Raw genomic sequence first — 27,425 nt, 5'->3', positions numbered from 1 at the left:
TTTATGAGTGACTGTGGGTTTTACAGATATTTAAACAGTGATGAGGTGATTTCATCTGACATGGTCAAATCAATATAGCTCAATATTATGTTTTCAAATTAGCCCTTTTTCATTTCCTGAAAAGCAATAGTTTTGGACATAAAAGGTTTTCACCGGGCGGTTACAAAATAAAGTTTGGTTTAATTCAATTCAATTTTATTTATAAAATCAAATCATAACAAGAGTTATCTCAAGACAGGGAGAAACCTCAGACAGACCCAGGCTCTTGGTGGGCGGTGTCTGACGGTGCCGGTTGGGGGTGTGATTAACAGTGGCAATAATAGTCACAATAGTAATTGTAGTAGTTCATGGTGTAGCAGGGCACTGCAGGGCGTTACAGGGTGTAGCAGGTCGTGGCAGGGCATAGCAGGAGGTAGCAGGGCACTGTAGAGCATAGCAGGGTGTAGCAGGGCATAGCAGGGCGCGGAGTAGGACCACGGCAACAGCTGCAACCATGATTTAGGTGACACCAAGGAAAACTGCTGGGCGAAAAAAACACAAGGACTCCGGGGAATAAGCTCCCCCAGAGCTAAATTAGTAACAAGCATTTCTGGGACATGAATGCACACAGATGGAAAGAGAGAGGAGAGAGGAGCTCAGTGTGTCCAAGGAAAGAAGTCCCCCAGCAGTCTAAAACTATAACAGCATAATTAAGAGCTGGTGCAAGGCAAACTTGAGCCAGTTCTATAAGGGTTGGTAGATGAATCTGACGACTATGAAGAGAAGCAGAGAAGAGAAGGGGTGCTATGTCTGTAGCTATACACCCTTATAACCTTCACTCATAATGGTTAGTACTACTCAGCCTGTAGAATGCCATGTCAAATCTGGGATGCTTGCCCTGATGATGTCATCAGTATTTTAAGCTTGACGACGACAACATTTGAACAGAAAGCCTTTGTTAGAATCATGGGGCGTGGAGCTTGAAGATGTAGGCATTTCTCAGGCAGGGTCTATCAAAAGACACTATTGAGTTTGGGAAATTATGGGAAGTGTGTAAGATCCAGTGCTTTAGTGCTTGACTCATACTAGCAAATAAAACTCTGGAAATTGCAGCCTCTGCTGCTTTCAATTTAAACTTTTTCTTTAGCTTGAAGGGTAATTCTTGACCTTGATCTTTATCCGTTTTCAGCCACATCTTGTGGCTGTCATCCGTGGAGGGAGTTTAGTAGTTTAGTGGCTTAGTTGCCATGGATATAGTTTTCGTTTTAAACGGACCAAACGAGGTAGGTGTGAAAGCAACCTAAGTGACTAATGAAAACAACATTTTTTTTTTTTTAAATTGGTCCAGAACGTTTGCCACCTTTGTCACTACAAGTGACACATTAAACATAGCAATTTGATCTATTGTCAAAATAAAATATTGATCAGTCCAGCTTTAACTAAATGAATAACTACAAAAAACAACACAGACTGAATCCCCACCATATCCGTTGGTATGCATGGGATTTCGATCTCATACAGGCAGTATTTCAGGTCACCACAATCCTCATCCACCATGCATTCCTGGGTTGAGGGATAACAAGAGTAAAGTACAAGTACCTCAAATTTGTACTTAAGTACAATACTTGAGTAGATGCACTTAGTTACATTTCACCACTGAAAGTATCAAACCACCTTTAAAAAGGCAACAGAATACAGGAAAGGACGCCCAGGACCCCGCATTAAGATTGTCCCACATTTCAATGCTTCCTACGCCCGTGCCAGAGACAATCTTTGAACAGAGGCAGAGGTTACCATCTCCCTCCATATACAACCACCTCGTATTATGTATTCAAAATTCCACACTCAAGTGAAAACTGAGCAAACTCCATCCACTGATGAAGGCCACAGGATGTTTAAAGCTAAAAGCTTTGACAAAAGACTGTAAGTGGACCTTGTGATAAGATAAGTCACTCAACTAAATAGAAGTTCAATTTGATTTCAAATCATAACAAAGGTTATCTCAGGACACTTTCCAGTAGGTCTAGACCACATTCTATAATTTACAGAGACCAAACAATTTTCTCCATGAGCCAGCACTAAGTGCAATACTAAATGGTGTGTCGTCTCCTCCTTCTCTACTTTAAGAAAAGTCTCATTGTGAAAATGCACCTAAAAGTGTAACAAACCTGACTATTGTGTTACTACAACTAAAACAACCATAATTCACTTCTATTAACAGAATAGTGCAAAATTAAAGCTACAAAACAGACAAAGTCGCACTAAATGAGACTTACATCAACTCTTGTAAACGATTGTGATGTTTCTGTCTATGTAGGAGTGTCAAAGAGAAGCTGGAGAAGTGAGATCGTTCAGGATCACCTGGAGGAGGCTGAGGAGATGTTTGAAGTGCTGCTGGTCTCCCCTCAAGGCACAGTGATCGGCAGCAACAACAAGGCTCGAGTCACAATCAAGGACTCAGGAAGAGGTAAAAGCTGTATAGTTTTAAGATCTTATGAGACACTTTGCAAAGTTGCATCACTTCCCATTATCCCTTTTTATATGCCTACGGATTTAAAGGGATTTGACTGTTTGCAATGTCCTGTATACCCATACCACCACAGTATAGTTTTGCTGTAACAAGTCATAGTTTCATTAAGTCTAAAAGTCAGGGAGTTGATATTTGCCCAAAAGACACAAACATGACTGAAACTTAAAATACCACAGGACAGCAGAGGCTGAACCAAAATCGGGAGGCCCCTGTTCTTGGTGGAAAAGAGATTCGTTCAGACACATACCCCCAGCATGGATCCATTCAACTAGAGAAACTACCCCTCGGGACTGAATCTGTAATCTGGACCCGTGGAGACAGCATCTCCAGGCCTGGAGCGGATGTCCCAAAAAAGAAACTCAATGTTATGGGCAACCCAAAGTCTGTAAGTACCTGTTCTAAGAGATCAGCGCTGGATTTGACTTCATCAAGGTTGACATTTTCCTTTTTTGCTGTGGCTTTAAAAATAAAATAAACTGTAACTGTTTCATCTTTCAGATTGCACCTTCATCAGTTTTCCACAACGGGACAGACATTGTTTACACGGTAAGCAGCAGCCGCTGATACTAACTGATCTAAGCATTTAAAAGTCAGAACTGTCTATATATCTCTGTTGTCTCTTTAATTCCAGTATCATGGCATCATGCAAATGCAAGTACAGGACGACACTTCCGCATTGAGGAAGGGCAGAAAGGCAAACATCCGTGTGGTCAGCAGGGGAGCACAACAGCAGGTGTCAACTGTGCTTACTAAGTCAAAGTCAGATCCTCAAAAAAAGATCTCAAAACCTCAAAAACCTGCACTGAATAAAGGACCCGTGAGTACAAATGTTGCTGGTCCTCGTCTGATTCTTGGAAAATGTGTGTAATGTTCAGTCAGCAAAGAGAAACTCTCTTTTGCCAGAATGTCTCGTGGAGTTGTTTGATAGTTGACTAATTGCCATTTTGTATCACTTCATTCCTTTAGCTTGATAATATGTTCATGGTTGAAAGGGCTGGATTCTTATGTTTTGCCCTTACCAACCAGGACCAACATACCCCTCCCACCCAACAACATTTTCAGTTCACAAAGAGATTGCTAGGAACATTAACATCTTATGATTTAAGAGTTATTGCCTCTGTCACTCTGTACAATTGCTTGAATCTCATCCATACTCTTGTCACCATTTTTGTGTATATTGGCTTAAAATAAGTCATGGCTGTAACTATGTCAATAACATAACTATGTCACGGACAAAACAACATCGATTCACGGACGTGACTATTTCACGAGCGTAACTGCATCACAGTTAAGTTAACTGACTTTGTCTGTAACAAAGTCAGTTATCTTAAAAAAGTGACTTGAACAATGATCTCCTGGGTGAAGATTCTATGTTTGTAACTACTTCCCCAACTTAATTATGTTGAGTCACGGACATAAATACGTCACGAATGTAACTATGTCACAAACTTAGGTCGGTAACAAAGTTGGTTAATATAAATAAGTGACCGTTGACTTTTGGTTTCAACACAAACTTCAGTCTCCTGAGTGAAAGTTCTGTGTTTTACCCATCCACCCTCCCTAAACAGAGTTTAGCACTCTTATACTTTGTCACATTACTACATTGTTTGCTCCCAAAATAAATTACCACGGCCTCTAGAGGTCGAAACGTAAATATGGACCGTTATAAGCTGTTCACAATCAAACTATATGGCCATTTTTTTGGGTGAGGACAGTCTGGCCTTACAGTTGATGTGAATAAAAGGATATTTGATCCCACAACGTAGTTCAGGATCAGAATGTGTGGGTTGTGTTCGTATTGATGTCTGTATCTATAAATGCATCTTTATCACTAGGGACACTTTACTATCTATGGGAACATTCAGCACTTTGCTTCAAATGTCTCACGCTCGTTCCAAACTTTCTATGTCCTATTTACAGTGTTTTGCATTCCAGTTAAAGCAACACTAAATTAACTTTCCTGTGGATTTGTATGACCCATAGGCTACAGCTGATAACTCCATACCCAAGCCCTGTGTGCCAGAACTGATGGGACTCCTGCATTTCAACCAGACTACCAATCGGCTCTTTCACTGCAACGGTGTCTCCTGGAAACCCTGGGCACCAACTGATCAGGTATTATACTTTGACAACGAAGGAACCTACTTGTTATAAGCATGTACTAGCCTCTTTGCATCTCTGGGAGAAAGATGTCTGACCTACGCAATATTTTTATTTTGCGTTTTTTTATTTATTTATATTTGGTTTGTGGACTGCCATTTTGAAACCTCAAGTTTGGCAATTTGGCCGTTGCCAACTTGTTGTTTGTTTTAAACCAGACCTTATGATTTTTGGACAAGAGGGTGGAGCTGGGGAGGATAACGTGGCCAAGACAATGTTGTTTATGGCGCTGCACTAAGCTTAAGGCTAAAGACGAAAAGTCACAAATTTTCAACTCTTCTGAAGGGAGTCATCCAGCTGAGATTTACCGGTGGGTAAACGCAGGCCTCCGGGTACTGGTGCTGTTCATCTGCATGTACGGCAGTACTGAAAATCAGCATATATGGAATGTTTGTAGATGATACTTTGAGTGAATAAGTCTCTTTGCTTGACAAAACGTTGATAGACCTCTACAAATTATTTGAAATCATTAAAGTGCTTTAGTGCGTAACTTTTTGATATTAATAAACGTCCGTTACATTCAAGCCATTGCCAAATGAGTTGCTACCAAGCTAATTAAGACTATCAGCTCCACACAACTCTCTCTGGATTTCTCAGTATGACTATGTTCAGAAGATGCGCGGTCACGGAAGGCTTGTATCATGTGGATGGCCGACAGTTTTGTTGTCATTACTTAGAATCCTCATGGGGGTGGCAGAAACTATGCACTATAGCTTTAATGTTCACCTACAAATCAACATATCTGCCTATTTCTTTCTGAGTCACAGATGGTGAAGGCCCAAATGTGTCCTCAGGGCTGGACCTTTCATGGTGGCCACTGTTACACCCTCAGCACTGAGCACAAGGCCACATGGAGCACAGCTAACAGGGCCTGCAGGGAGAGGTACAGTTTACCATGGAGCTGTGTGTTCAAGGATAAACAGAGAAATTGATGTAGAAAGCATGGACATACATGCTTCGGATTAGTTGTATGTCATGCATAACAACTACACTAACCTAAAGGATTATTAGGAACACCATACTAATACCGTGGTTGACCCCCTTTCGCCTTCAGAACTGACTTAATTCTTCATGGCATTGATTCAACAAGGTGCTGGAAGCATTCTTTAGAAATGTTGGCCCATATTGATAAGATAGCATCTTGCAGTTGATGGAGATTTGTGGGATGCACATCCAGGGCACGAAGCTCCCGTTCCACCACATCAGAAAGATATTCTATTGGGTTGAGATCTGGTGACTGTGGGGGGCCATTTTAGTATAGTGAACTCATTGTTATGTTCAAGAAACCAATTTGAAATGATTCAAGCTTTGTGACATGGTGCATTATCCTGCTGGTAGTAGCCATCAGAGGATGGATACATGGTGGTCATAAAGGGATGGACATGGTCAGAACAATGCTCAGGTAGGCTGTGGCATTTAAACAATGCCCAATTGGTACTAAGGGGCCTAAAGTGTGCCAAGAAAACATCCCCCACACCATTACACCCCCACCACCAGCCTGCACAGTGGTAACAAGGCATGACGGATCCATGTTCTCATTCTGTTTATGCCAAATTCTGACTCTACCATCTGAATGTCTCAACAGAAATTGAGTCTCATCAGATCAGGCAACATTTTTCCAGTCTTCAACTGTCCAATTTTGGTGAGCTTGTGCAAATTGTAGCCTCATTTTCCTATTTTTAGTGGAGATGAGTGGTACCCGGTGGGGTCTTCTGCTGGTGTAGCCCATCCACCTCAAGGCTGTGCGTGTTGAGGCTTCACAAATGCTTTGCTGCATACCTCGGTTGTAACGAGTGGTTATTTGAGTCAAAGTTGATCTTCTATCAGCTGGAATCAGTCGGCCCATTCTCCTCTGACCTCTAGCATCAACAAGGCATTTTCGCCCACAGGACTGCTGCATTCTGGATGTTTTTCCTTTTTCAGACCATTCTTTGTAATCCCTAGAAATGGTTGTTGAAAATCCCATTAACTGAGCAGATTGTGAAATACTCAGACCAGCCCATCTGGCACCAACAGCCATGCCACGCTCAAAGTTGCTTAGATCACCTTTCTTTCCCATTCTGACATTCAGTTTGGAGTACAGGAGATTGTCTTGACCAGGACCACACCCTTACATACATTGAAACAGCTGCCCTGTGATTGGTTGATTAGATAATTTCATGAACGTGAAATTTAACAGGTGTTCCTAATAATCCTTTAGGTGAGTGTATATAATTTGAATTACATGCACTGTGTTATCCTTCAGAATAGACAACTTTCCCTCTTGTCCTTTTGATTTCAGATATAAAGGGACTCTAGCAAGCATTCTCTCTAAAGTTGACATGGACTGGCTGTGGGACTTCAGCGGAAGAAAACCATTTTGGATAGGTGGGTATCTTTAAAACATTTGTTGCAACACCATTCTGTTTTTGTGTTTTACATTGTAGAGTACAATTGTATACTCCAACTGACTAATCTTTCTCCTACTGTTTAAGGGCTGAATGACAGGGATGGCAAAGGACGCTGGGAGTGGGCGGGCGGTGAGCTGGTCAGCTACACTAACTGGAGAAAGACGCCCCCTCGGTCCAAAATGAAGGGAAGCAAGAAGTGCGTCCTGGTGTGGAGAAGGGCAAAGTGGCAAATCAGGGACTGCAAGACGGGTAGAGGTCATCGCTTTGTGTGTTCAATATGAACTTGAATTGAATAGTGTAAACAGCATCACAGCCATGAGCCACTGTGTTGTTTCAGAAGGAGGATGGACTGATCCTCAGGAAATTTAAACTGCAATGTCGGAAAAAAAAGGAAAAAACTTTCCAATAAGGATCAAAGGGAACTTTGCTGGAACTGTTCATATCATTTATAATGAGCAAGAATTATTGTCTAAAAAGTAACCTGCTACATTTCAGACATTGTTTACACTGCATTTATTCTTATTAACCACTGACAGTGTTGTTATATATGTAAAGCATACAAGAGATTTGTTTTAAATGTATTTAGTATAGTTAGATAGTATCAGGTTTGTGGTACAGCTAATCTACTAAATCGGTTTGTTGGTATTGTTCCTACAGATCCTGCAACGGTCTAAATCTAGTGTTAAGGCTTTTATTATTTAGATTCATATAGTGCTTACATTTGACATATTCCTAAATGAATTTTTGTTTCATCAGTCTACCCCAAACTAATTTACACACAGTATTTCAGCAGAGGAGTACTGCCATGTGTAGCCTGATGTATGTACTGTTCTTGATGGGAATTTGGGGTGAAAGGGCACTCACACAATGCACAGAAAGCAGTAGTGTTAGGGGGCGGGGCAATGGGGGCCCAACAGGGCACGGGTGCCCGGCTAATCTGGCCAGGGACAGAACATCTGCTTCCACTTGGTTAATTATTCATTCATTTTAAAAGTCGTTGTTTCAACATGTTTCTATAAAGATTAGAATGACGCTTGAGCTCTTTATTTCATCAAATATGTTGTCAAACCTCATTATTTCCATTCATAGACATGTATATTTGGCACTGTAAATGGAAAAAAAAAAAAAACATCTAAATAAATTTCAAGATGATATTATAGTCTATTTGTGTAAATTAAGCTCTAATATTAATATCTTATATGTTGTACAACCAGTTGTACAAACATGTATTGTTTTTTCATTCATAGAATGTGTTGAATTCCATTTGAAAAGATTTGTGGAATTCTTATGGTATTTACAAGAATAATAAAAATCAGTGTTTGTAAGAACTCCTGCACACTTTTATCTGACATGTGTCCTGTAATAGATCATATTTGTCTTTGGGAACATAAACTCCAAACTAAGCCCATATTATAGAGGTAGTGTTATTTCTTAATCCAATAATATGCTATTGTCTATGATCAGCAATCCTGTCATTGGTTACAGTAAATCAAGACTGAATGTTGACGTTTCTCCACTGTTCAAGCGGGTGTTGTTGTTTTCCCCCTTTTGAGAATTCAACACGCTATCAATGTTATTTAGAGGTGGTCCAGTGGGTCCTGCGAACCACAAGGTTCAGCAGCAACGTGATTATCCCCATCATGTGATCTACAGCCGAGGTATGAAAGAGGGCCTTTTATATGAGCTGTAAGCAGTTCTCAAAGGTTTGCATGCCCTGAACACAGACACTGATCCTCTTCAGCTTGGTAAGTCCAGCTATAACTGAATAGATATTGTTGTTGTGTCATAGTTACTGCATATAGGTATGCTGCATCAAGATTCATATTTGTGTCAGGACAACATGAACTCTATGAACAGTTTAAGATAAGTGCCAGCATGTTGTTATGGTTGATTACTACTGTAAATGATGAACAATGGTCTACACAAAACTGATGATGGTAGCATTTGGAACACCAGATAATCAGGAGAAAAGTTGTGAAAGTTTTGAGACCGTCACACTTTGACAATTCACCACCAGCGTTCTCCATCCCTTTAAACAAAGGAATGGAGAACGTCGCTGGTAGGTAACATGTTAAGTGCACCAGTAGCTGCTTACTTACTTCACAGTCACATCTGCAGGCATGGGTTATCAAAAAAAACTGACTAAAATAATGTAATCAGAGAGCAGCACTATTTTGAATAATCTTAACCTTAATATTAGTCTCTCTCAGCATTTACTCCATTCGCTGAGGTTAGGGTTACTAAATCATAACACGTTTTAGAATTAAGAGGGCTTGCAGGTGACATAACATACCCTGTGGCTGCAGTTTTGGAGGTCAACACGTTCTGTCCCTAGTGTTTGTGATGAGCAAGGCTAGCCATGTCCTGATTCCAGCTCTGTATAGATTGATATACATTTTCTTCTCTCACTTTTAGAAAGAAAGTATTTTTACTAAAATGTTGAAATATTCATTTTAATTAAGAAAGCCCACGTTTCAGCAATCACTTCATAATGTCAGTGTGACGTATTTGTTACATATTGAAGACAGAAAGGAAAAAGTACTGAACCTGTTGTATCAACACTATAGCAGTATTTCTCAGAAGATCTCAGTGTTATTTTCTCCAGAGCGTATAATGTGGGCATTAGTTGTAAAATCCCAGTCCTCCCATTTGTCTTTAACACATACATGGCTTATGTGAGAACATGTGTGGCTTAATTGTGCATCAATCATAAATGCCCAAATGCCAATGCAGCTGGAAGAAGTAATATTGGAGTTTTTTTTTTTTTGCTGTGTTATTGTATAGGACTGCATTACACTGATTAGGTGTTCATAATGTTGTGTTCACCCTTTGTGGGCAAACTGGAAATGTCTTATACAATGTAAGGCTTCAGAATTAAATGTGTCATTTGTCTGTACTGAGAATGAGTTCAAAAACACAAACATCACTTTCTGACTCATCGTCAGACTCAGTCATTCGAGTCTATTAACCATTTATTGTTTTGTCGTTTATTCAAGGTTTGATCATGACATAATCATCTGACTCCTCTCCTAATCTCCGTTAATACAAGTGGAGAGGAACTAAAGAAGAAGAAGTTTTTTGTCATGGATCATCATACCTCGGGCCAACACAGTCAACCCAGCTTTCAGTGGCTTTCTTTTGCTCACCAGGGCCTGACCGAAATCCCCAATGAAGCCATTCTAACACAGACAGACACACTCGAGGTGCTGGATCTGAGTTATAATCTGCTGAATGAGTATCCTTTTCGTAATAACCAATAACAATCCTTTTCTGTACACTTACAACGTTCTCAATGCTTCGGTTAACATTTAGGGACCCTCATTATGCTATCGTTTGGTGATATTTTGAGCCTTTTTAGTGGTATAAATAGTGATTTGTTTTTACTTTCCCTGTGCCCCGAATACTAGCGTTGTAAGCTAATCAGCGGTCCGCGCTAGAGTCTTTCAAGCTACAAACACATTCGATTAGCATGAAAACATGTCCCAGAGAACGACAGAGTGGGTACACATCTGATATTAACCCCTAGGTTCATTTTGCGCCGGAATTGTCCTTTAAAACGCATCTGAGGTACACTTAGAAAACCCTGAGCAGAGGACCTGAGAGCTCAGCACATGATGTAGGGTCATGATGTACTGTGGAGCCTGGCCATGTAGGGCTCTATAAGTGAGCAGCAACATTTTAAAATGAATTCACTGATGTATAAATCCTTAGAGCCAACAGATCCAATATCTATACCATGTGTAAAAACAAGTGTGTGCCCCACCCACATGTGTAGAGCCAGATACGTGTTGCCTAAAATGAAAGGACTCAGTAAGATTGAGGAAATCAGTGGCAGATGTGCAAATAGTGTCATCTATATGAGGATTAAAATCCCCAACCATTAGAACATTGTCCAGTTTATAAAAGTTGATAAAATGTCTGCAAAATCAGATAAACAGCAGCCTATTGGGCCTGGTCGTCGTTACATTAAAATACAATAAATAGGATTCAGCCACCCAAATTAGCATACTTGCAATTCAAAGGACGAATAAGATTCAGTCCACTTCCACGTCCTGTCCTCAAAGCCCCATCAGGTGAGATAGATCCATATTCTGCTGCCATGTTCCAGTCAGAAATAAAAGCTCCAGATATTTTCAGCATAAATTGATTCAGAAAAAGCCAGACCCCCCGCATCATAACTTGCCACACAGATCTGGAAAAAACACCTTGGCCTTTGGGTTGCCAGGCCAGTTATGATTAGGCCAAATGTTAGTAGTAACTAACATCTACAAACTGGGTAGCTAAAATGAACATACACCGGCGATTAACAAGCTGGGCAAGCCAATTGCTGTTTTGCATTGCATTCAGTTTATGGGTCCAGGCTAAGCCCCGAACCTCCTCAAGTCCTAGAACCGCCCCTGGTGTTTTCAACAGATCAGTTTAAGCTCGTCCGTTTGCTATTGTTTGTGATAGCTGCTCCCAACTGGTTGGCTTTACAGCAGTAGCTACAGTTTGCTAATCCACAACCTAACGTGAGCTAATATCAACTCTGCCATATTTCATTTAGTCAGCAGAGACACTAACAGAAGTGGTCACTATGGCATTGAGCGTCCATGAATCTGGAGGGGCGGAGATTTGAAGGGGGGGGGGGTGTATTTTTTTTGGCAATTGAGTTGAAATATAAACAATCTCTTACTGCACCTTTAAATCTAAAACATAAGCTTTTGAAAACAGAGATGTCATTTCTGCCCGTCCCCACTCAGAAAACAACTGTATGGGTTGATTGTGGAAGAAGCTCATTGCAACCCACAACTACATTTCTTGACCTCTCGTGGCTAAATATCGCAAGAGCAAGTGAGGTGACAATGTATAAGAGTGCCAAATTAAAATATGTTATGTCCTCATTTTAGCAGTTAGTAGTACATTAGTAGTACACTAACCCAAAGTATTTTTGTTGCCTAAACTTAACTAGTTCTGTTTCACAACATTTACTACGTGTTTAAACGCCACATGATTAAACCGGCTCGGTGTGGCAGTAAGTAGAATGGTCTTTGGAAAATCAACCTATAATAATGTTAAGGTATGAGGATGTGTTGGTCATTTAGTACTGCTGGAATCTGTGCTGTGTTCTTTAAGAATAAAGTGGTGTCATCTGCTAGCTGACTAATAACCAGTGAACTTGGCGGCTGTGGCTCAGTTGGTTGGGCGGTTGTCTACCAATCGAAAGGTTGGTGGTTTGGTGGCCCTGCCGTCCCATGTTGAAGTGTCCTTGGGTTAGGGTTAGGGTGAACCCCTGAATTGCTCCCGATGCTGCGCCATCGGAGTATAAACGTGCGTGAGTTTATCAGATGAGCAGGTAGTTCCTTGTATGGCAGCCTTGGCCACAGTGTATGAATGTGTGTGAATGGTACCAGTACTATGTTAAAGCACTTTGAGTAGTCGTTTAGACTAGAAAAGCGCTATATAAATACAGTCCATTACGGTCAAAATGTTATAGAAATCCTTACAAGTATTGTCAAGATATTTCAGTCTGGACCAAAATTATGGACCAACTGACAGACCTACGTTGCCATACCTAAAGCCACACTGCTAGCATGGCTAAAGACACACATATTAAATCTTATCATGTAGGAAGAAACTGACAGGGCTAGTGTTTGTGAAAGAAACAAAGTATATTATTTCCTGAAAATATTAGTAATCTATTCAGGGTGTTCCTGGGTGTGTGCGGAAACACCTCCATGAAGTCATAGTTTATACCCCTCTTTTTATTTACTATATATATCTTTTGTAACAACATATTATAGGACACAACCTCCTGTTGGAGGTAAATGTTCTTACAATCACAGAAACATACATTATGATGTATATTAATATATCCTTCCATAGAGACTGACAAACCTGTGCAGTTTGAGATTGGTGTGTTGTCCTTCATTCAGTCCTTATTGGAACCCGGCTCTGCTGGGCCAGCTGGAGAAGCTCAGCACTCTGATCCTGGACTGCAACAACTACACATCTCACATCAAGTTCCCCTACATGCCGAGTATCACCACAGTGTGCATCAACAAGAACAAGATCAACAACCTGCCTGTGTTTGTGGAAGAAATCAGACGGAAGTTCCCGAACATAAAGTGAGCCTAGGATTGTTATTATATTAGTTCAAAAAAAATCATGATTTTCATTCCTTCCTGCTTTGTGCTTCTACATTCCTTTCTAATGTAGGATTCTCAGTATGATGAACAACGAGGCAGCACCTAGTTATTTCAATGGAGGAAGTCTGACACAGTACAAAGACTACAGGTGAGCATCGAGGTCCTTTTCAGTAGTTTTGGAGATGTGGTCACTAACTATAGAACCAAAATCAAGAATCCCTCTATACACACTGAATATTCTTTGTTTATAAAAAAAAATAATTGACAGCTTATCACTTGGCTTTGAAGTCTCTTTAATAACTAGGCCTAAAAACAGGGCCATGGCTATCATTTTTCTAGGAAGTTGGGGGTTTAGCTACCTGGAGGGACTTATATCAACATTTTAAAGCTGAAATATTTGGTGTCAAAGATCCATCAAACCCAGACCACTGGTGCAGCATGTACAGACTCTCAAAGTCTGACATTTGTACTTGCACTATGGCGCCCCCATCTGGTTCATCAGTGCAAGAACATGGTACCAGAACGTCCTATGTTTTGTCAAAATTAGACTTGTCGTGTCTGAGAAAAGGGGTCTGACTAATAGCAATGTATTTACTATTTATGGACAATCAGTCTGTCATTGCATCCATACTTTAAAGAAGCCAAACAACAACAACAACAACAAATATACATCAACAACATACAAAATTAACAGAATACTATGGGGCACCAAATGTAAAAATTCAGATAAAAATTGATAGCTGATATATTTTGATTATTTAGCTCACTTTCCTCACATTTAGATCATTTTTCTCACATTTAGACAGAATTTAGTGTAAATCAACATGCTAATCCCATGACTGATCCACGGTCAGTGGTGTGGGCGGGGGCACTGCAACATTTATCTTAAAATTTAACATTTATATTTGTATTTAACATTTAGATTTAATATTTAGATTAAGATTCAACTCATATTGTTGACATTTGCATATAACATGTTTTATACAAATTGTTGTCTTAAATGTGAGAAAGATGCTCTAAATGTGATGAAAATGAGCTAAATACTCAAAATATATCAGTTATAAGGGTAAAGAATATTGTGAAGAGAATTCATCAATACAATGAACATCCATTCATTTCAAATTTAGAATTGTAAAAGAACTGATAGTGATTTAGACTGATCATTTTCTAAGTGGGACGTATGAAGTCCCAGGGTCCATTAAATCTGTTATCAAAGGAGTGATAGAAGACTGGGCTGGTCTTTTCACTGATACGATGAGAACATGTCAACAGTTCAGTTACAGTTCATTGCCATAATCCAGCTGGCTGCCTGTGCAAAGTAGTGTGGTAATGTGGCCTATCATTTTAGAATGTGTAGTGTACATTTTTATTCAAAGTAAACAAACTAATGGACATGGTTTGATGTGTAATACATGAAAGATTTTCAAATATATTAGCCCTCAATTTCTTCAGGTGCAGGTGCATATTGTGCCTTCCACGTCATAGCCCAAGGGTGTCGGACTGGAGGGGAAACTGAGTATATAGGGCCCTCATGCAAGAAGGGGGCCCAAAAAAGATACTAGAATGAATAGTCTTGGATGTGGGGAGGGCCTATAGAGGATGCCTGTGTATAGGGTCCACAATGTTGTGCTATACGGTCCTGTCACAACCACACCAGCAGAATAATCTTCTTCAATATGCATCCTGTAATATTGACATTGTGTATTGTCTTTATTTGTAAAACTTGTGTAATGTAATCTGATAGCGTTTCATTGTTTTGTGGAAATGTGTACACCCATGTTATGTAAGCAAATAAGGGACGTACGTTTTTGAATTTTAACAATGAATACTTCATATTTAAATATTTTTACATTTAAAACCATGTATCTTAATGTATTAGTTCTGTATTCACGTGTTTTAAAATTGAAATATGAATTTTCTTAATCTGCAATTTCGAGAGCTGAAATAGAATATTTTTTTTAATGGTCATAAATTTAGATCCAAAAATTCAAGTGTCAGAAAAAATGTTTTGATTCAGTTTGCTCAAATTCGATTGGTCAAATTCAGATCCAAAAATGTAATTTGAAACATTTCAAATAAAGCTCAGTGTTCCAACTTTTTGTTTCAAAGAGGCAAATTCAGAACAAATAAATTCAGATACATGGTTTTCAAAGTAAAATATGTCAGTATTAGGTATTCAGTGGGTATTAAAATTCAAATACTTCAGTACTACAGTATGTCTCTTATTTGCTTCCATACATGTCACGTTCCCACTTTGTTCTGGAGTTGCACTCTGTAGAAGCAGTGTCCAGTGGGCTCATTTTTCAAACTTCTAATTCTAGCACTCAACAGAAAACATTTACATGCATTAAATCAAACCTCTCAGATTGTGTTGATCTTTTGTTGATTGCCTTTGCCTCCTCAGACAGTATGTCATCAGTCAGATCCCAGGCCTGGAGATTCTGGATGACACTGAGGTCCTGGAGAAGGAGAGAGCCCAGGCTAGAAAAACCTACCGACTGCAGCACAGCAGTCACAGCAGCAGAAAGAGAAGGGGGGACTCATCAAAAAAAGACACACACACACACACATGAAGAAAAAGTCAAATACTGTCATAAGACAATAGGATAATATACATTTACATCATATGACACTGTCAGCATTATGATTCACATTGTGTGTCCTGTAACTGCTTGTTTTAACATATATTTGGAGCTACAGGAGGTCTACACTGAAAATAAATATTCAAATCCAGACACCATGTTTTATATAGCTGCACTATTAAATTAAAAAATGAAATATTATGTGTGTCTCATGCATCATTGTCTTAACCTGACTCAGCCAGATGGATTGCTTCGCATTTGCTCGGGATATCCATCTGGGAACTTTCCGTTGGACAACTTTTGGGAAGGGGCGAAAATACTGGTTAGCTGATTGGATAAACCATCTGTCTATCACTAACCTGACTCCGCCAGATAGCTCGCGAGATCAGGACGGTCTCACGAGGCTAATTTTCTTCACAACTAGCAGAGCCAGTTGATATATCAAACTCTTGCCGAAACCAGTCGCGAGAAGAACACAGACATATTTTTCTCAGAGAAAAGCCGTTTTTTGCTCTTCTTTCAATGAAGGAATACTTTCTAATTCAGATAAAACTTGCACGATAGCTATGCTCATCTCATCCATGTTGTTTAGACTGAACAGTCGCTTCTCGTTGCGTCACACCTAAACCCGCCTCAACACCAACGCTGATTGGTCGGTCGTTTGGCGAACGGCTCCAAATTTTCTCTGTCTCAAGATGCCAGACTGATCTGAGAGGAAAACTGAAGCTCGCCAGACCAGGACGCTCTCACGAGGCTCATCATTTACAGTTTTTCTCAGTCGCTTTGGTACATTTCTCGAATCATCCTCGACATTTGCAAAAGAGTAAGTGCATTTCTCCAAACAATTTGTACAAATAGCAAAACACCATGGATTACCTGCAAAAGCCAGACTCTTGCTCAAAATCCTTAGTTCATCTCTCAAAAGTAAATATCTGTGTCAATGAACATGTCAGTGAGTCAGAATGACAAGTCCTTGTGTCATTGTGTACGGATAAGTCAAATTGCTTAGTCATGTTGCTAATATAACAGTGTACTCTGGAGGGATGTTCTGATGTAAACTATGGCTAAAGTTTTGATGACAATTATTGTAAATTGTTACAATAATTTGTAATAATTTACTAAGGTAATAAGGTTACACCTTAGTGTATGTGGGAGTTTCATTGCAAGAGACTGGACAACATTCACATTTACGCTTTTACTGTTTGTACTGTAATTTGTTGACAGACCATGACATTGCGACACAGAAAGGAAATGACAACACTGCATAGCACAAACAAAAAAAACAAAAAAACAAAAGTAGAAATGTGAACATAGGACAATCTCCTTAGGGAAAAATGTACATGCAGTGCTGTATGAATTACAGTGCAGTCTTCCTACACCTCCTGACATTCCTGTCTGTTGGGCCACAAATTCTCATCCCCATCACAACGAGTATCTTCTCTTGTGATGCAGCGTGGAAAGAATCTTTTAGAGTGTCGTATCCAGCCTCTGCAGGGCATCTGTTGTGATGTCATCACACGCTGCATCCATGGCAGCCAGAAGGGTCATCTGTGTATGTGGCTGGCGCCCATATACTTTCCATCTCCATGTTGAAAAAAAATTCCTCAATGGGGTTAAGGAATGGGGGGTAGGGTGAGAGGAACTCCATTAGCATCATGTTGTGGGCTGCAAACCATTGCCTGATGATGTTGGAGCGATGGAAACTGACATTGTCCACACTTACTGTATTGTATATCACTATACAATGTTGTACTGTTTACTGTGAGGTACAGTTGCTGCATGCTCATACATGTTTTCATGTTCATATGTCCTCGGCCTCTTCTGACTCTTCCTCCGTTTTGCCTCCCAACTCCTCTGCCACGCAGCCTCACTCCTCTTCTTCTTCTCTCTGGCTGTTGAGCCCGTCAAATTCCTTGTCCTTCCATTGTCAGACATTGTAATACAGTTTTTCTCAGTGGCTTTGGTGCGTTCTTCACATCATCCCTAACGTGCAAAATAATAAGTGCATTTCTCAGAACAATTTGTACAAACTGCAATATATATACAATATATACAATAGATATGTTTCTAAAGCTAGTCAGTCATCTCTCAAAAGTAAATATTCATGCCGATGATCATGTCAGTGTCATTAGAATGATAAGTCTTTGAGTCATTGTTCATGAACAAGGTCGTCAGAATGTTTGGGCATGTTGTCAATGTAACTGTGTACTTTGACATTATTACCTAATGTAAACTTAGGCTACAGTTTGGATGACAGTTACTGTATTGAAAATGCACAAGGCTGCACTTCTATGGCATATATCAATTTCAACAGTACTATTTACATAGTATTGTATGTGGGTTATTGATTGAAATTAGAAAGAAACACAGGAAACACCCCTAAGGCACAACTTTGCCCGCAGCGCTGTTCTAGTGCTGTCTCTACACATCCAGATGTTCCTGTCTGTCGGCCCACATATTCTCATCCACATCACACCGGATATTTTCCTTTGCAATGCAACGTGGAAAGAATCTTTTGGAATGCCTCATCCATCCTCTGCAGGCGTCTACTGTGATGTCCTCACATGCTGCATCCATTGCAGCCAGCAGGGTCATCTGTGTGTGTGGCTGATGATCGTACACCTTCCACCTCCATGCTGAAAAGAACTCCTCAATTGGGTTAAGGAATAGTGAATAAGGTGGGAGGAATTCTAGGAGCATCCTCGGGTGGGTCACAAACCATTGCCTTATGATGTTTGATCGATGGAAACTCACATTATCACAAATGACCACATACTTTGGCAAATCCTCTCTAAACAGACCCCTCTCATCATCAGGGATGAGAGCCCTGTAGAGAGTCTCTAAAAAGTTGAGTAGATGCTGGGTGTGTATGGCCCTATAAGGGGGATATGGGTTAGGACACCATGCTCCGAAATAGCAGCACACATGGTGGTATGTCCTCCCCGTTGGCCTGGCAAATCCACAGTAGCTCTGTGACCGATGATATTCCGACCCCGCCTTCTGCATTTGGTCAGGTTGAAGCCAGCCTCATCCACGTATACAAAGTTGTGAGAGGGTTCACTTGATTCCAACTCCATTATACACTATATCCCAGAACACACAGTTGAATTTGTTTTGGTAAAGAAGAGTGACATAAAATCTACATATATTGCATGTTCCTTCCACAGCAATGGAAATGTGTGCAGTTTATGCTTACTGTACTATGTATCACTATAAAATGTTGCTGTAAAGTAGTTACATAGATATATGTTTTACCTGTACATACTGGTACCGGAGCTCCTTAACTCTGTCCTCATTCCTTTGGAATGGTACATGGTACAGCTGTTTCATACTCATCTGGTTTCTATGCAGCACCCTGTTGATGGTTGAGATGCTAACCGTATGGATGTTTTCAAAGACATTGTTGTCGTCTGTAATGGTCCTTTGTATTTCCCTGAGTCTCATGGCATTGTTTGCTCGGACCATGGTGCAAATAGCCTCCTCCTGTCGAGGTGTGAAAAGGCGTCCTCTGCCTCCGGTTTGAGGTAATCTTGCAGTCCTATGTGGGGACAAATGCTGCGATCGCACAATTTCACATAGACAAAAACTACGCGAACACACATTTTACTGTAAAACATACAGGTGGGTGCATGTAAGGTGCAGTATGTCTCTGTATAGAGTATATTTCTGTATGCTGTGAAATACAAGTGGACTACTGTAATATGGATAATTGTAGGAAGTATACAGTATACTGCTTATATACAGTAACAGTGCACTGTACATTGGTGGACATACCTGTTCTCTCTTCGAAACGTTTGAACTATTGAGGACACGGTTGATCTTCCAATATTTAGCTGCACCCTTCGACCCGCCTCAGCCATTGTAAGGCCATGATTGACAACATGGTCTACAATAGTGGCCCTTATGTCATCAGATATGCGCCTCTGTCCTCTTCTGCCTCTTCCTCTGTTTTGCCTTCCACCACGCATCCTTGCTCCTCTTCTTCCTCTTCTTGGCTGTTGACCCTGTTCGTTTCCTGGTCCATCCATTATTGGAAAATTGCAACTCTGTGTTGTGGTCTGTCTGTATATGCTTGCCAATTGATTGTTCATGAGTTGCACCTTTGAGCAATTTAGACAAGTGGTTGATTATTGGTTGAACTAACACTTTACATTCCTTCATGAGTGAGGGTCAATTTCACCTGCACGATTCATCAATTCATTCACGTTTTTGTACAAAAGGTTCAACAATTTTACATGTAATGGCTTATGCAAGGAACTAATGCCTAGATGTTTTGAGGGGTAAGACTATTCAACAGAGAACCATCTACTATATTTTGATCAACATGACATGAGCAATTGAAAATGTGGAAAAAAGTTGACACTTGTACATTATCAATTGCAATATGTACAAAAGCAATTGCAATTTGTTCAAAGGAATAAGAAATTGCTTTAATGATGTGCACAAGTGACTAGATGATTTGGAATTTGTACAAGTAGTATCAAGAATTGCACTTTTGATCTAAGAAATGAACCAAAGCGACTGAGAAAAACTGTATTGTGTTGTGCTCCAGCTATATATATATACTTGCCAGTTGATGGTTCATGAGCTGCACCTTCGTTAGAGAAAGTCAAGATTCACCTGGGAGCAATTTACCAATTCACGACAGATTTAGAAAAAAAGTCTAATGGAAATGTATAGAAATATGCTTGACATATTGTGACAACTTGTTCAACCATTTTGCATGTAAAGACTTATGCTATGAACTAATGCCTAAATGCTGTGGGGGGTGAGACTATTCAACAGAGACCCATTATAATACGTTTTGATCAACATGACATAAGCAATTGATAATGTAGGAAACAGCAGAGAATTGTACATAATCATTTGCATGGATGTACCAAAGCATTTGCAACTTGTTCAAAGAAATGAGAAACTGCTTTTTTGATGTGCACAAGTGACACAGTGATGTGAAGATTGAACAGGTAGTTTTGAGAATTTCAATTCTGATCTGAGAAATGTACCAAAGCGACTGAGAAAAACTGTAAACATTAAGTTATGTGGGTTTGAACAGTGGTGCAGCAGCCACCATTTTATATCTGTATATACTGTGTGTGTATATATATATATATATATATATATATATATATGGCATGCCGTTTAGGAAATTATTATATATATGTAAAGTTTGAATATATTTAATGAAAGTCTGAATATATTGAATGAATGTCTGAATATATTGAATGAAAGTCTGAATATATTGAATAAAAGTCTGAATATATTGAATGAACCTTGAATATATTGAATGAAAGTCTGAATATAATGAATAAAAAGTCTGATTATATTGAATGAAAGTCTGAATATATTGAATAAAAAGTCTGATTATATTGAATGAAAGTCTGAATATTTTGAATGAACCTTGAATATCAATATATTTAGACTTTTATTAAATATATTCAGACTTTCATTCAATATATTCAGACATTCATTCAATAATGAATGTCTGAATATATTGAATGAAAGTCTGAATATATTTAATAAAAGTCTGAATATATTGAATGAACCTTGAATATATTGAATGAAAGGGACCTGCCTGACCAGAGAGGTTGGCATCCCATTCTTCAACCAGCAGTCCTGAACTCAACCCCATTGAACACTTGTGGGATCAGCTTGGGCGTGCTGTTTGTGCCAGAGTGACCAACACAACCACGTTGGCTGACTTACGACAAATGCTGGTTGAAGAATGGGATGCCATCCCACAGCAGTGTGTGACCAGGCTGGTGACCAGCATGAGGAGGAGGTGTCAGGCTGTTGTGGCTGTGTATGGTTCTTCCACACGCTACTGAGGCTCCTGTTTGTGAAATGAATACATTGTTCAATTGCCAATACGTCTTGTTTCTTCAAACGTCAATCATCCAATCCACCAAACACCAAACGAGTCAATGGCAGAATAAGCTGTTTGGCATTGGCAGAGAAGATTTGGCAAATTTTTCATGGGCGCAACCCACATACTCAGCGCTGCTGCTCATCCCACAAATGCATGTTCCTTACAAATGGGGCACCATTTGAAAGGGAACTAAACAGGCTTTCCAATATAATATGTATTGCCCAAAAGAATTGTTACCACAGAGAAATAATCTACCAAACACAAATTTCCTTACTTTTTGTGCTAAATTTATATATGCCGCTGGTTTCTGTTTGTAGACAAATTAGAGAATCCTTGATCAAATTGAAGCAGTATATGTGTAGTATTCAGCTCTCTTATCTCAGAGTCTTTGGTGCTACCACTAGGGAGCAACAGAGTCAAACAGAAAGCCCCAGTGAGTGCAGTGTTCATTTCAGGCTTAATTTTGGGTTTGTGAAATAATGTTTATAAATAATTTTACAGCTGCAGCAGTAAGGTGATTGACAGAAAATGACTCGACAACTACTATATTTTGATAATCGATTAATCATAAAAGTCACATTTCAAGAAAAAGTGCAAAGATTTATAGTTGCAGGTTCTCAAAAGTGAGAAGTTGTTCTCACATTTTGATGAGCATCATTTAAAAGAAAACTAAAAATAGATTCCCAAACATCTTAACTCAAGGTCCACATATTAGAATCACCTAGAAGCTTCACATTCATGTATATCAATGTAATATCATTATTTATTAATATTTCTGTTTTTAGCAGCCTTTATTCCACAAGCCCAAGACCGACATGGGTTAAACCTTATCAGTTTACCAGACTGAGGCCAGCTGAGTGGCCACAGCTGTGGGAGGGACTCCTCACATGGCCAGCACAACTAACAGCTAAAAAGTTAGAAAGATGACCAAAGATGAGTGTGGTTATATAATTGATAAGGGAGAAACGGTTATGAGGACATTTAATATGTGCCCTGCTGGTAAAATGTAATGGGGGCTAAGTGCTAACAAATTAATCATTGCTTAACTTGTTTAAAATTGTGAAGGGTTCATTTTAGGGCAAGGGCGGACTGGCCATCTGGCATGCCGGGCACTTTCCTGGTGGGCCAACGTGCTTTTTGGGCCGACCGCCGCCACTTTTTTTTTTGTGGTAGGCCTAGATTTGGTCCCAGTCCATCCCTGTTTTTAGGGGCTATCGTAAACCCTAGCAACACCAACAGCAACACCAATCAAAACACGTTTCACTTTTTTAGAAAGATAGATTAGGATAAGGATAATTAAGGGTGAAGGCCTGGGAACATTGATTGTCAGTACTGAATCGCCAGCGTTGCGCCCTGATGCCACCGTCTGCCTCACATCCAACTAGCCTGTTCACAACAGGCTGCTGATAACTGAAATCTCACCATGCAGCTAAATGGAGCAGGTTCTAGTTTACAATAGTGAGAATGGTTAGCAATACTACACAATTAACATACTGCAGCAAGCTTTTGCTAAATCGTATCAAAAAATGTAACTACATGTTGCAGCGTCTTGGCCGCAGCTTGGTAGCGTTGCATTTCCCCCGACTCATTTCCTGGATCTCCTTCTCCATAAACAACATGAAATCAAGGAGAGGGTTAACTTTTCTGCTAAAGATTTCCCACCGTGGTCAGAAAGAACAGGGAGACATTTTGTTTCTCTTAGTAGGACTCTAGAGTCGGTACTCTCTCCAAAGCTAATTGCCGTCCCTCTCTCACTTCTCCCTTGCTCTAACACCCATTCCCCATACACACACACACACACACACATGCCGGCTCCACGCACACACCAGCGCACAAGTATAAACATCAGGCCACTTACGTGGCTCTGCGTGGAGCCTCCGCAGAACCATGAAAAGGCCTTTAAGATATTACATATCTGTTTTTGATGAAGTGATCATGTTTGAAGACATATTGTGCACAAATGTAGATCCGCACTTTCAGTTCTACAATATGCAACATAAAAGTTTCCAGTCAGTTTCTTATCATCAGCATTTTGGCCAGAGTTTGCCACATGATTTAAATCATGTCAGAGGCCGTAGATCACGTGAACAGATGGCTAAGGTGTTTTCCACCAACAGGGACCGCAGTCTCTAACCTTCATTTTCCCTGCTGAAACCAGTCCTGGATCTGCTTTACTGCGGCTGCTAGGCTCAGTGCTGCCTAAAGCTTCTGTTTAGTATGGTACAGAGCAACTTCTTAAACCTCTTCAGGCCTCTCCAAACCGTTGGCAGCTGTCTCTATGGCTAAATTGGTTACTTTGCTGTGGAGTAGCCAAATGGCATTCTTGCTAGGTGACCATTATTCTTGCCAGGTTGCCAGGTAATAACCTGACAACCTGACACTATGGTGGGCCCAATGAAAGTGTCAGTTAAATATATGAAGAAATATAAATATGGTGATATCAGCAAAAATATGTCTTTGTTTTGGTAGAAATTGAGAAACATCCAACAAAGGCTGGCTTATTGAAGTTTAACAAACACGTTTAAACTAAATCTGTAGGTTGGACTTTTAATTATTACATTATTATTATATATTGTATTAGGATACCTGATATTACAAAGTTGGCCAAGTGAGAGACAAAAGGTCTGTCTATCTTGTGAAATGTTGACCCATTGTTCTAACCATTGTTTCCTTCCTGTTGACCCATACCAACTTCTTACCACATGCTTTGTTTTGTCAGAAAAGCTTTCCTACACTCTTTGCAATGCCACAGTGTTTTCCTATCAATTCTCCTCTCTCTACTCTTTGTTATCTTATCTGAGTTCCTTCCTCTGCTTGTGCTCAACCCCCTGCTTTAGTACTGGGTGTTCTTTCTTTGCCCCCCTTCTTCTGTCTTTGAGACCCTTTCTGTTTCTCTCCACAACTCTCATTGTTAGGGAGTCTTTGACTGTGGAGAGTGTTTCCTAGCAGATGCCAAGCATGATCCCTGTTGTGCCAAACTAGCCACAAGTCAGGCAGGTCTGCTGTTCAGCTGTGCAGCAGGAGTGGCAGTCCCTTCAATGTGTGCCACTACAGAAATACAAACTCTCTTTAGCTTGTGTACTTGGAAAGGGAAATCTATCATTATAATATGCAACACTGTAGAAGTTATAATAATTGAAAAAACATGTTGATGAATTTAGGTAGGTAGATCAGCAGGTCCTCTGTGGGCGGGGATGGTCACCTAGCCGGAAAAGCGCTGTAGCGTTTATAAAACGAGTTTTGAGGGGTGGGGGTTAGGCAAGTAGTAGGGCTACCATGATTTCTTTAGGCTACACTGTAAATTGTGGCAACTGTGTGCATTAGTGCCGGGAAAACATTTGTTTCCGAAGAACGGGGTCGCCCTGCCATTTTTTCGCTTGTAAATAATGCACATTTGCAACAAAATGACTTAATGAATGACTTTTTGAGCAGGCAAACTTGTCACACGAACATTAATTACTATAAAACACCTGTTAAACAGCACAGGTGGTTTAGCAGGTTCATAATTAAGGACATTGTGTGGGGGAATTTGGGACACTAAACTGCACGTATACCAAAAAGGTACTGCTGGGCATGCCCATGCCTCTTGATGAAACCTTCTCACGGATATTATAAATAATTATTATATTATTATTGTAATTATATAATATATATATATATATATATATATATATATATTATATATATATATATATATTATATTATTATTGTATATATTATTATAAATAAATGGACATGTTTATGATGTAGGCTGAAAATGAGCTTCCCCTCTTTGAAAGACCAGCAGCCGCCACTGCAGCTGTGGTGGGCCTGATCACAGACAACATTGAAAAGGCCTACCTAAAAGGAGAGGAGGACCTGACCCGCTGGTGTCTGGATAATTGTCAGGACAGCAATTCAAGGATATTTACACTAGGTGCTGCACAAATAGGGCTAGGAGAATCATTATTGTTCCAAACCGCCTAGGTAACAGCATTTTCTCCCTGTTGAGGTTGGGTAGATGGTACTGGATACGCCAGGCCAGCACTGAGAGGCTTAGGAGGAGCTTTTACATTCAGGCCACTAAAATCTTAAATGGGACCCCCCCCCCCCCCCCCCCTGAAATTGTACCTCGTACGATTTTATGTGAGAAATACATTTGATTGATTGATTAATTGTTGAATAAACTTTCTTTGCTTGCTTGGTGTTGTGTGTTTCTTGTATTTATAACCTGGAGTTTGGAGAGAATGCTGAACCAAGAGTCATTACACAGGAAAGCAGGCTTGAAACCTGTGAATGAACACACACCCATAAAACACTAGTTCACAGACAGAGGCTGTCTGCTGAAGGAATGGAAACACTAGCTTCCTTCCCACCATTCAACAGCCAAAAATACATTTTTCACACACACACACACACACACACACACACACACACACACACACACACACACACACGAATTCTCACATAGAAAACAAGCATCTAGTATACATTATGTCCTTTGGAAGTCGACACAAACACAACATCAACCGATGACAGGCTCAGAAAGGTTAACTGTGATGCTCCTCTGTTAGCTTTCTGATGTGGCATCAAGCTGGAGTCAGTGACGATACCTCTGCCATTCTGACAGAAGACAAAACCACTGGTTGTGTGAGTTTTTCTCCACACTGTATTACAGTTTTTCTTGATTGCTTTGATGCAGCAGTCAACTCAAACTCCACATTTTTCAAAACAGTTAAAACACAGGCCCAAACAGAGGCCCTCATGGTCAGAATGACACATTCTGTTTGCTAAAGGCTCTAACCGTGCCAAGACATTTAAAATATGCAACAAAAGCTAATTTTGCCTTCAAACAACACAACTTGCAAACAAGTGTATGAGCTCTTCCAATCAACCATTACACAGTGGACACCAACATACTAAATACAGCTCTCAGTGGGAATCAGTGCACCATTTCTTGTCACTGTAGTCTATTACTGACGTAGCTTTCATGCCAGAGACATTTGTTGTCAAATTTACCTTCTTGCAAAGAATTGGATCCAGAATCAGAAATGCTTTGATGGGGTGGGGGAGAAATGTGTCAATCCAATGAGAAAGGGTTAACACATTTGCAAGAGGTGTGTTCTGCTCTGCTGAGACAGTGATGATGAAAACCGAGTGGATCCCAGTTTCTTTAAGCAGGTCAAAGCAATCAAGAACAACTGTAAGTACATGTTCCACATTTTCCACACTTAGCCCTGTCTTTTGTTAAAAAAATGTGCATTCACACAAGCATTTTAAGGGTTGTTTTCATTATCTCTCCATCCACAGTGAAACAGTAAAATGATCTCTTTTCGTGGTTCTCTTCCAACAAACTGTACATCCCAACGGTCAACGGTGGGACAGACATTCAGTCTCAGCTGGTAAACCTCTTTTTAGTCTCCTGTTACTGTAGTTGTTCTCATTTATATATTTTTCTGTTTGTTGTCAGACAGCTGAACAACAACACATAGCTATTTGATTGGGGCTCTTTCATGGGCTCATGGGCTGTTTCATCAAATTTGAAACATCCAAGATGCGATTTGTGAGATTCCTTTCGCTCACTGTGACAGGTTTCACAACTGAAGTTGGAGATGCTTATTCTAATCTAATAACACATACACAATAAGGTTATGAGTATGTTCCCAGGCATGAATAAAGAAAAAGTAACTGTTAGCAAGCAAAGGAGATTCATTTACAATCTAAATTAAAGCTCTGATGCTAACAAATTTCTTATCAAACATTCAATCTCTCCCCTATTTTTTTCTTTATTAGCAGAGAGCAATGTAGAAA

The 27,425-nt window shown here is 39.9% G+C and overlaps 2 protein-coding genes across 7 annotated transcripts in view; both read left to right on the top strand.

Annotated features, from left to right (window-relative positions):
• Positions 1–8,408, top strand: part of frem1a (Fras1 related extracellular matrix 1a) — a 48,190-nt gene extending 39,782 nt beyond the window's left edge. For 3 of the 6 annotated variants that reach the window (XM_078275850.1, XM_078275849.1, XM_078275853.1), the window contains 8 exons: positions 2,297–2,446; positions 2,686–2,894; positions 3,008–3,055; positions 3,141–3,326; positions 4,493–4,624; positions 5,431–5,552; positions 6,951–7,036; positions 7,144–8,408. In XM_078275850.1, the coding sequence (XP_078131976.1) occupies positions 2,297–2,446; positions 2,686–2,894; positions 3,008–3,055; positions 3,141–3,326; positions 4,493–4,624; positions 5,431–5,552; positions 6,951–7,036; positions 7,144–7,340 (1,130 nt within the window). In that variant the 3' untranslated portion in view covers positions 7,341–8,408. Of the gene's footprint in view, positions 1–2,296; positions 2,447–2,685; positions 2,895–3,007; positions 3,056–3,140; positions 3,327–4,492; positions 4,625–5,430; positions 5,553–6,950; positions 7,038–7,143 lie in introns of those variants that run through there. The other 3 variants (XM_078275855.1, XM_078275851.1, XM_078275852.1) reach the window with 2 other exon arrangements.
• Positions 8,409–10,076: 1,668 nt separating this feature from the next.
• On the top strand, positions 10,077–15,913 carry LOC144534565 (leucine-rich melanocyte differentiation-associated protein). Its single transcript, XM_078276558.1, has 4 exons — positions 10,077–10,294; positions 12,975–13,166; positions 13,258–13,335; positions 15,592–15,913. Exons 1-4 carry the CDS (start codon positions 10,143–10,145, stop codon positions 15,758–15,760), a joined length of 591 nt encoding a protein of 196 aa, XP_078132684.1. The 5' UTR covers positions 10,077–10,142; the 3' UTR covers positions 15,761–15,913.
• The last annotated feature ends 11,512 nt before the right edge of the window (positions 15,914–27,425 follow it).

Source organism: Sander vitreus, chromosome 19 (assembly GCF_031162955.1).
Source record: "Sander vitreus isolate 19-12246 chromosome 19, sanVit1, whole genome shotgun sequence".
Classification (NCBI taxonomy): domain Eukaryota; kingdom Metazoa; phylum Chordata; class Actinopteri; order Perciformes; family Percidae; genus Sander; species Sander vitreus.
This window is presented reverse-complemented; position numbering and strand designations above follow the sequence as displayed.

What these genes read in the sequence shown, in the direction of transcription:
- LOC144534565 (XM_078276558.1), top strand. Translation starts at nt 10,143, where the DNA reads ATGGATCATCATACCTCGGGCCAACACAGTCAACCCAGCTTTCAGTGG. An exon ending in CGGAAGTTCCCGAACATAAA is followed by an intron (nt 13,167 to 13,257) that starts GTGAGCCTAGGA and finishes TTTCTAATGTAG; the next exon opens with GATTCTCAGTATGATGAACA. An exon ending in ACACAGTACAAAGACTACAG is followed by an intron (nt 13,336 to 15,591) that starts GTGAGCATCGAG and finishes TTGCCTCCTCAG; the next exon opens with ACAGTATGTCATCAGTCAGA.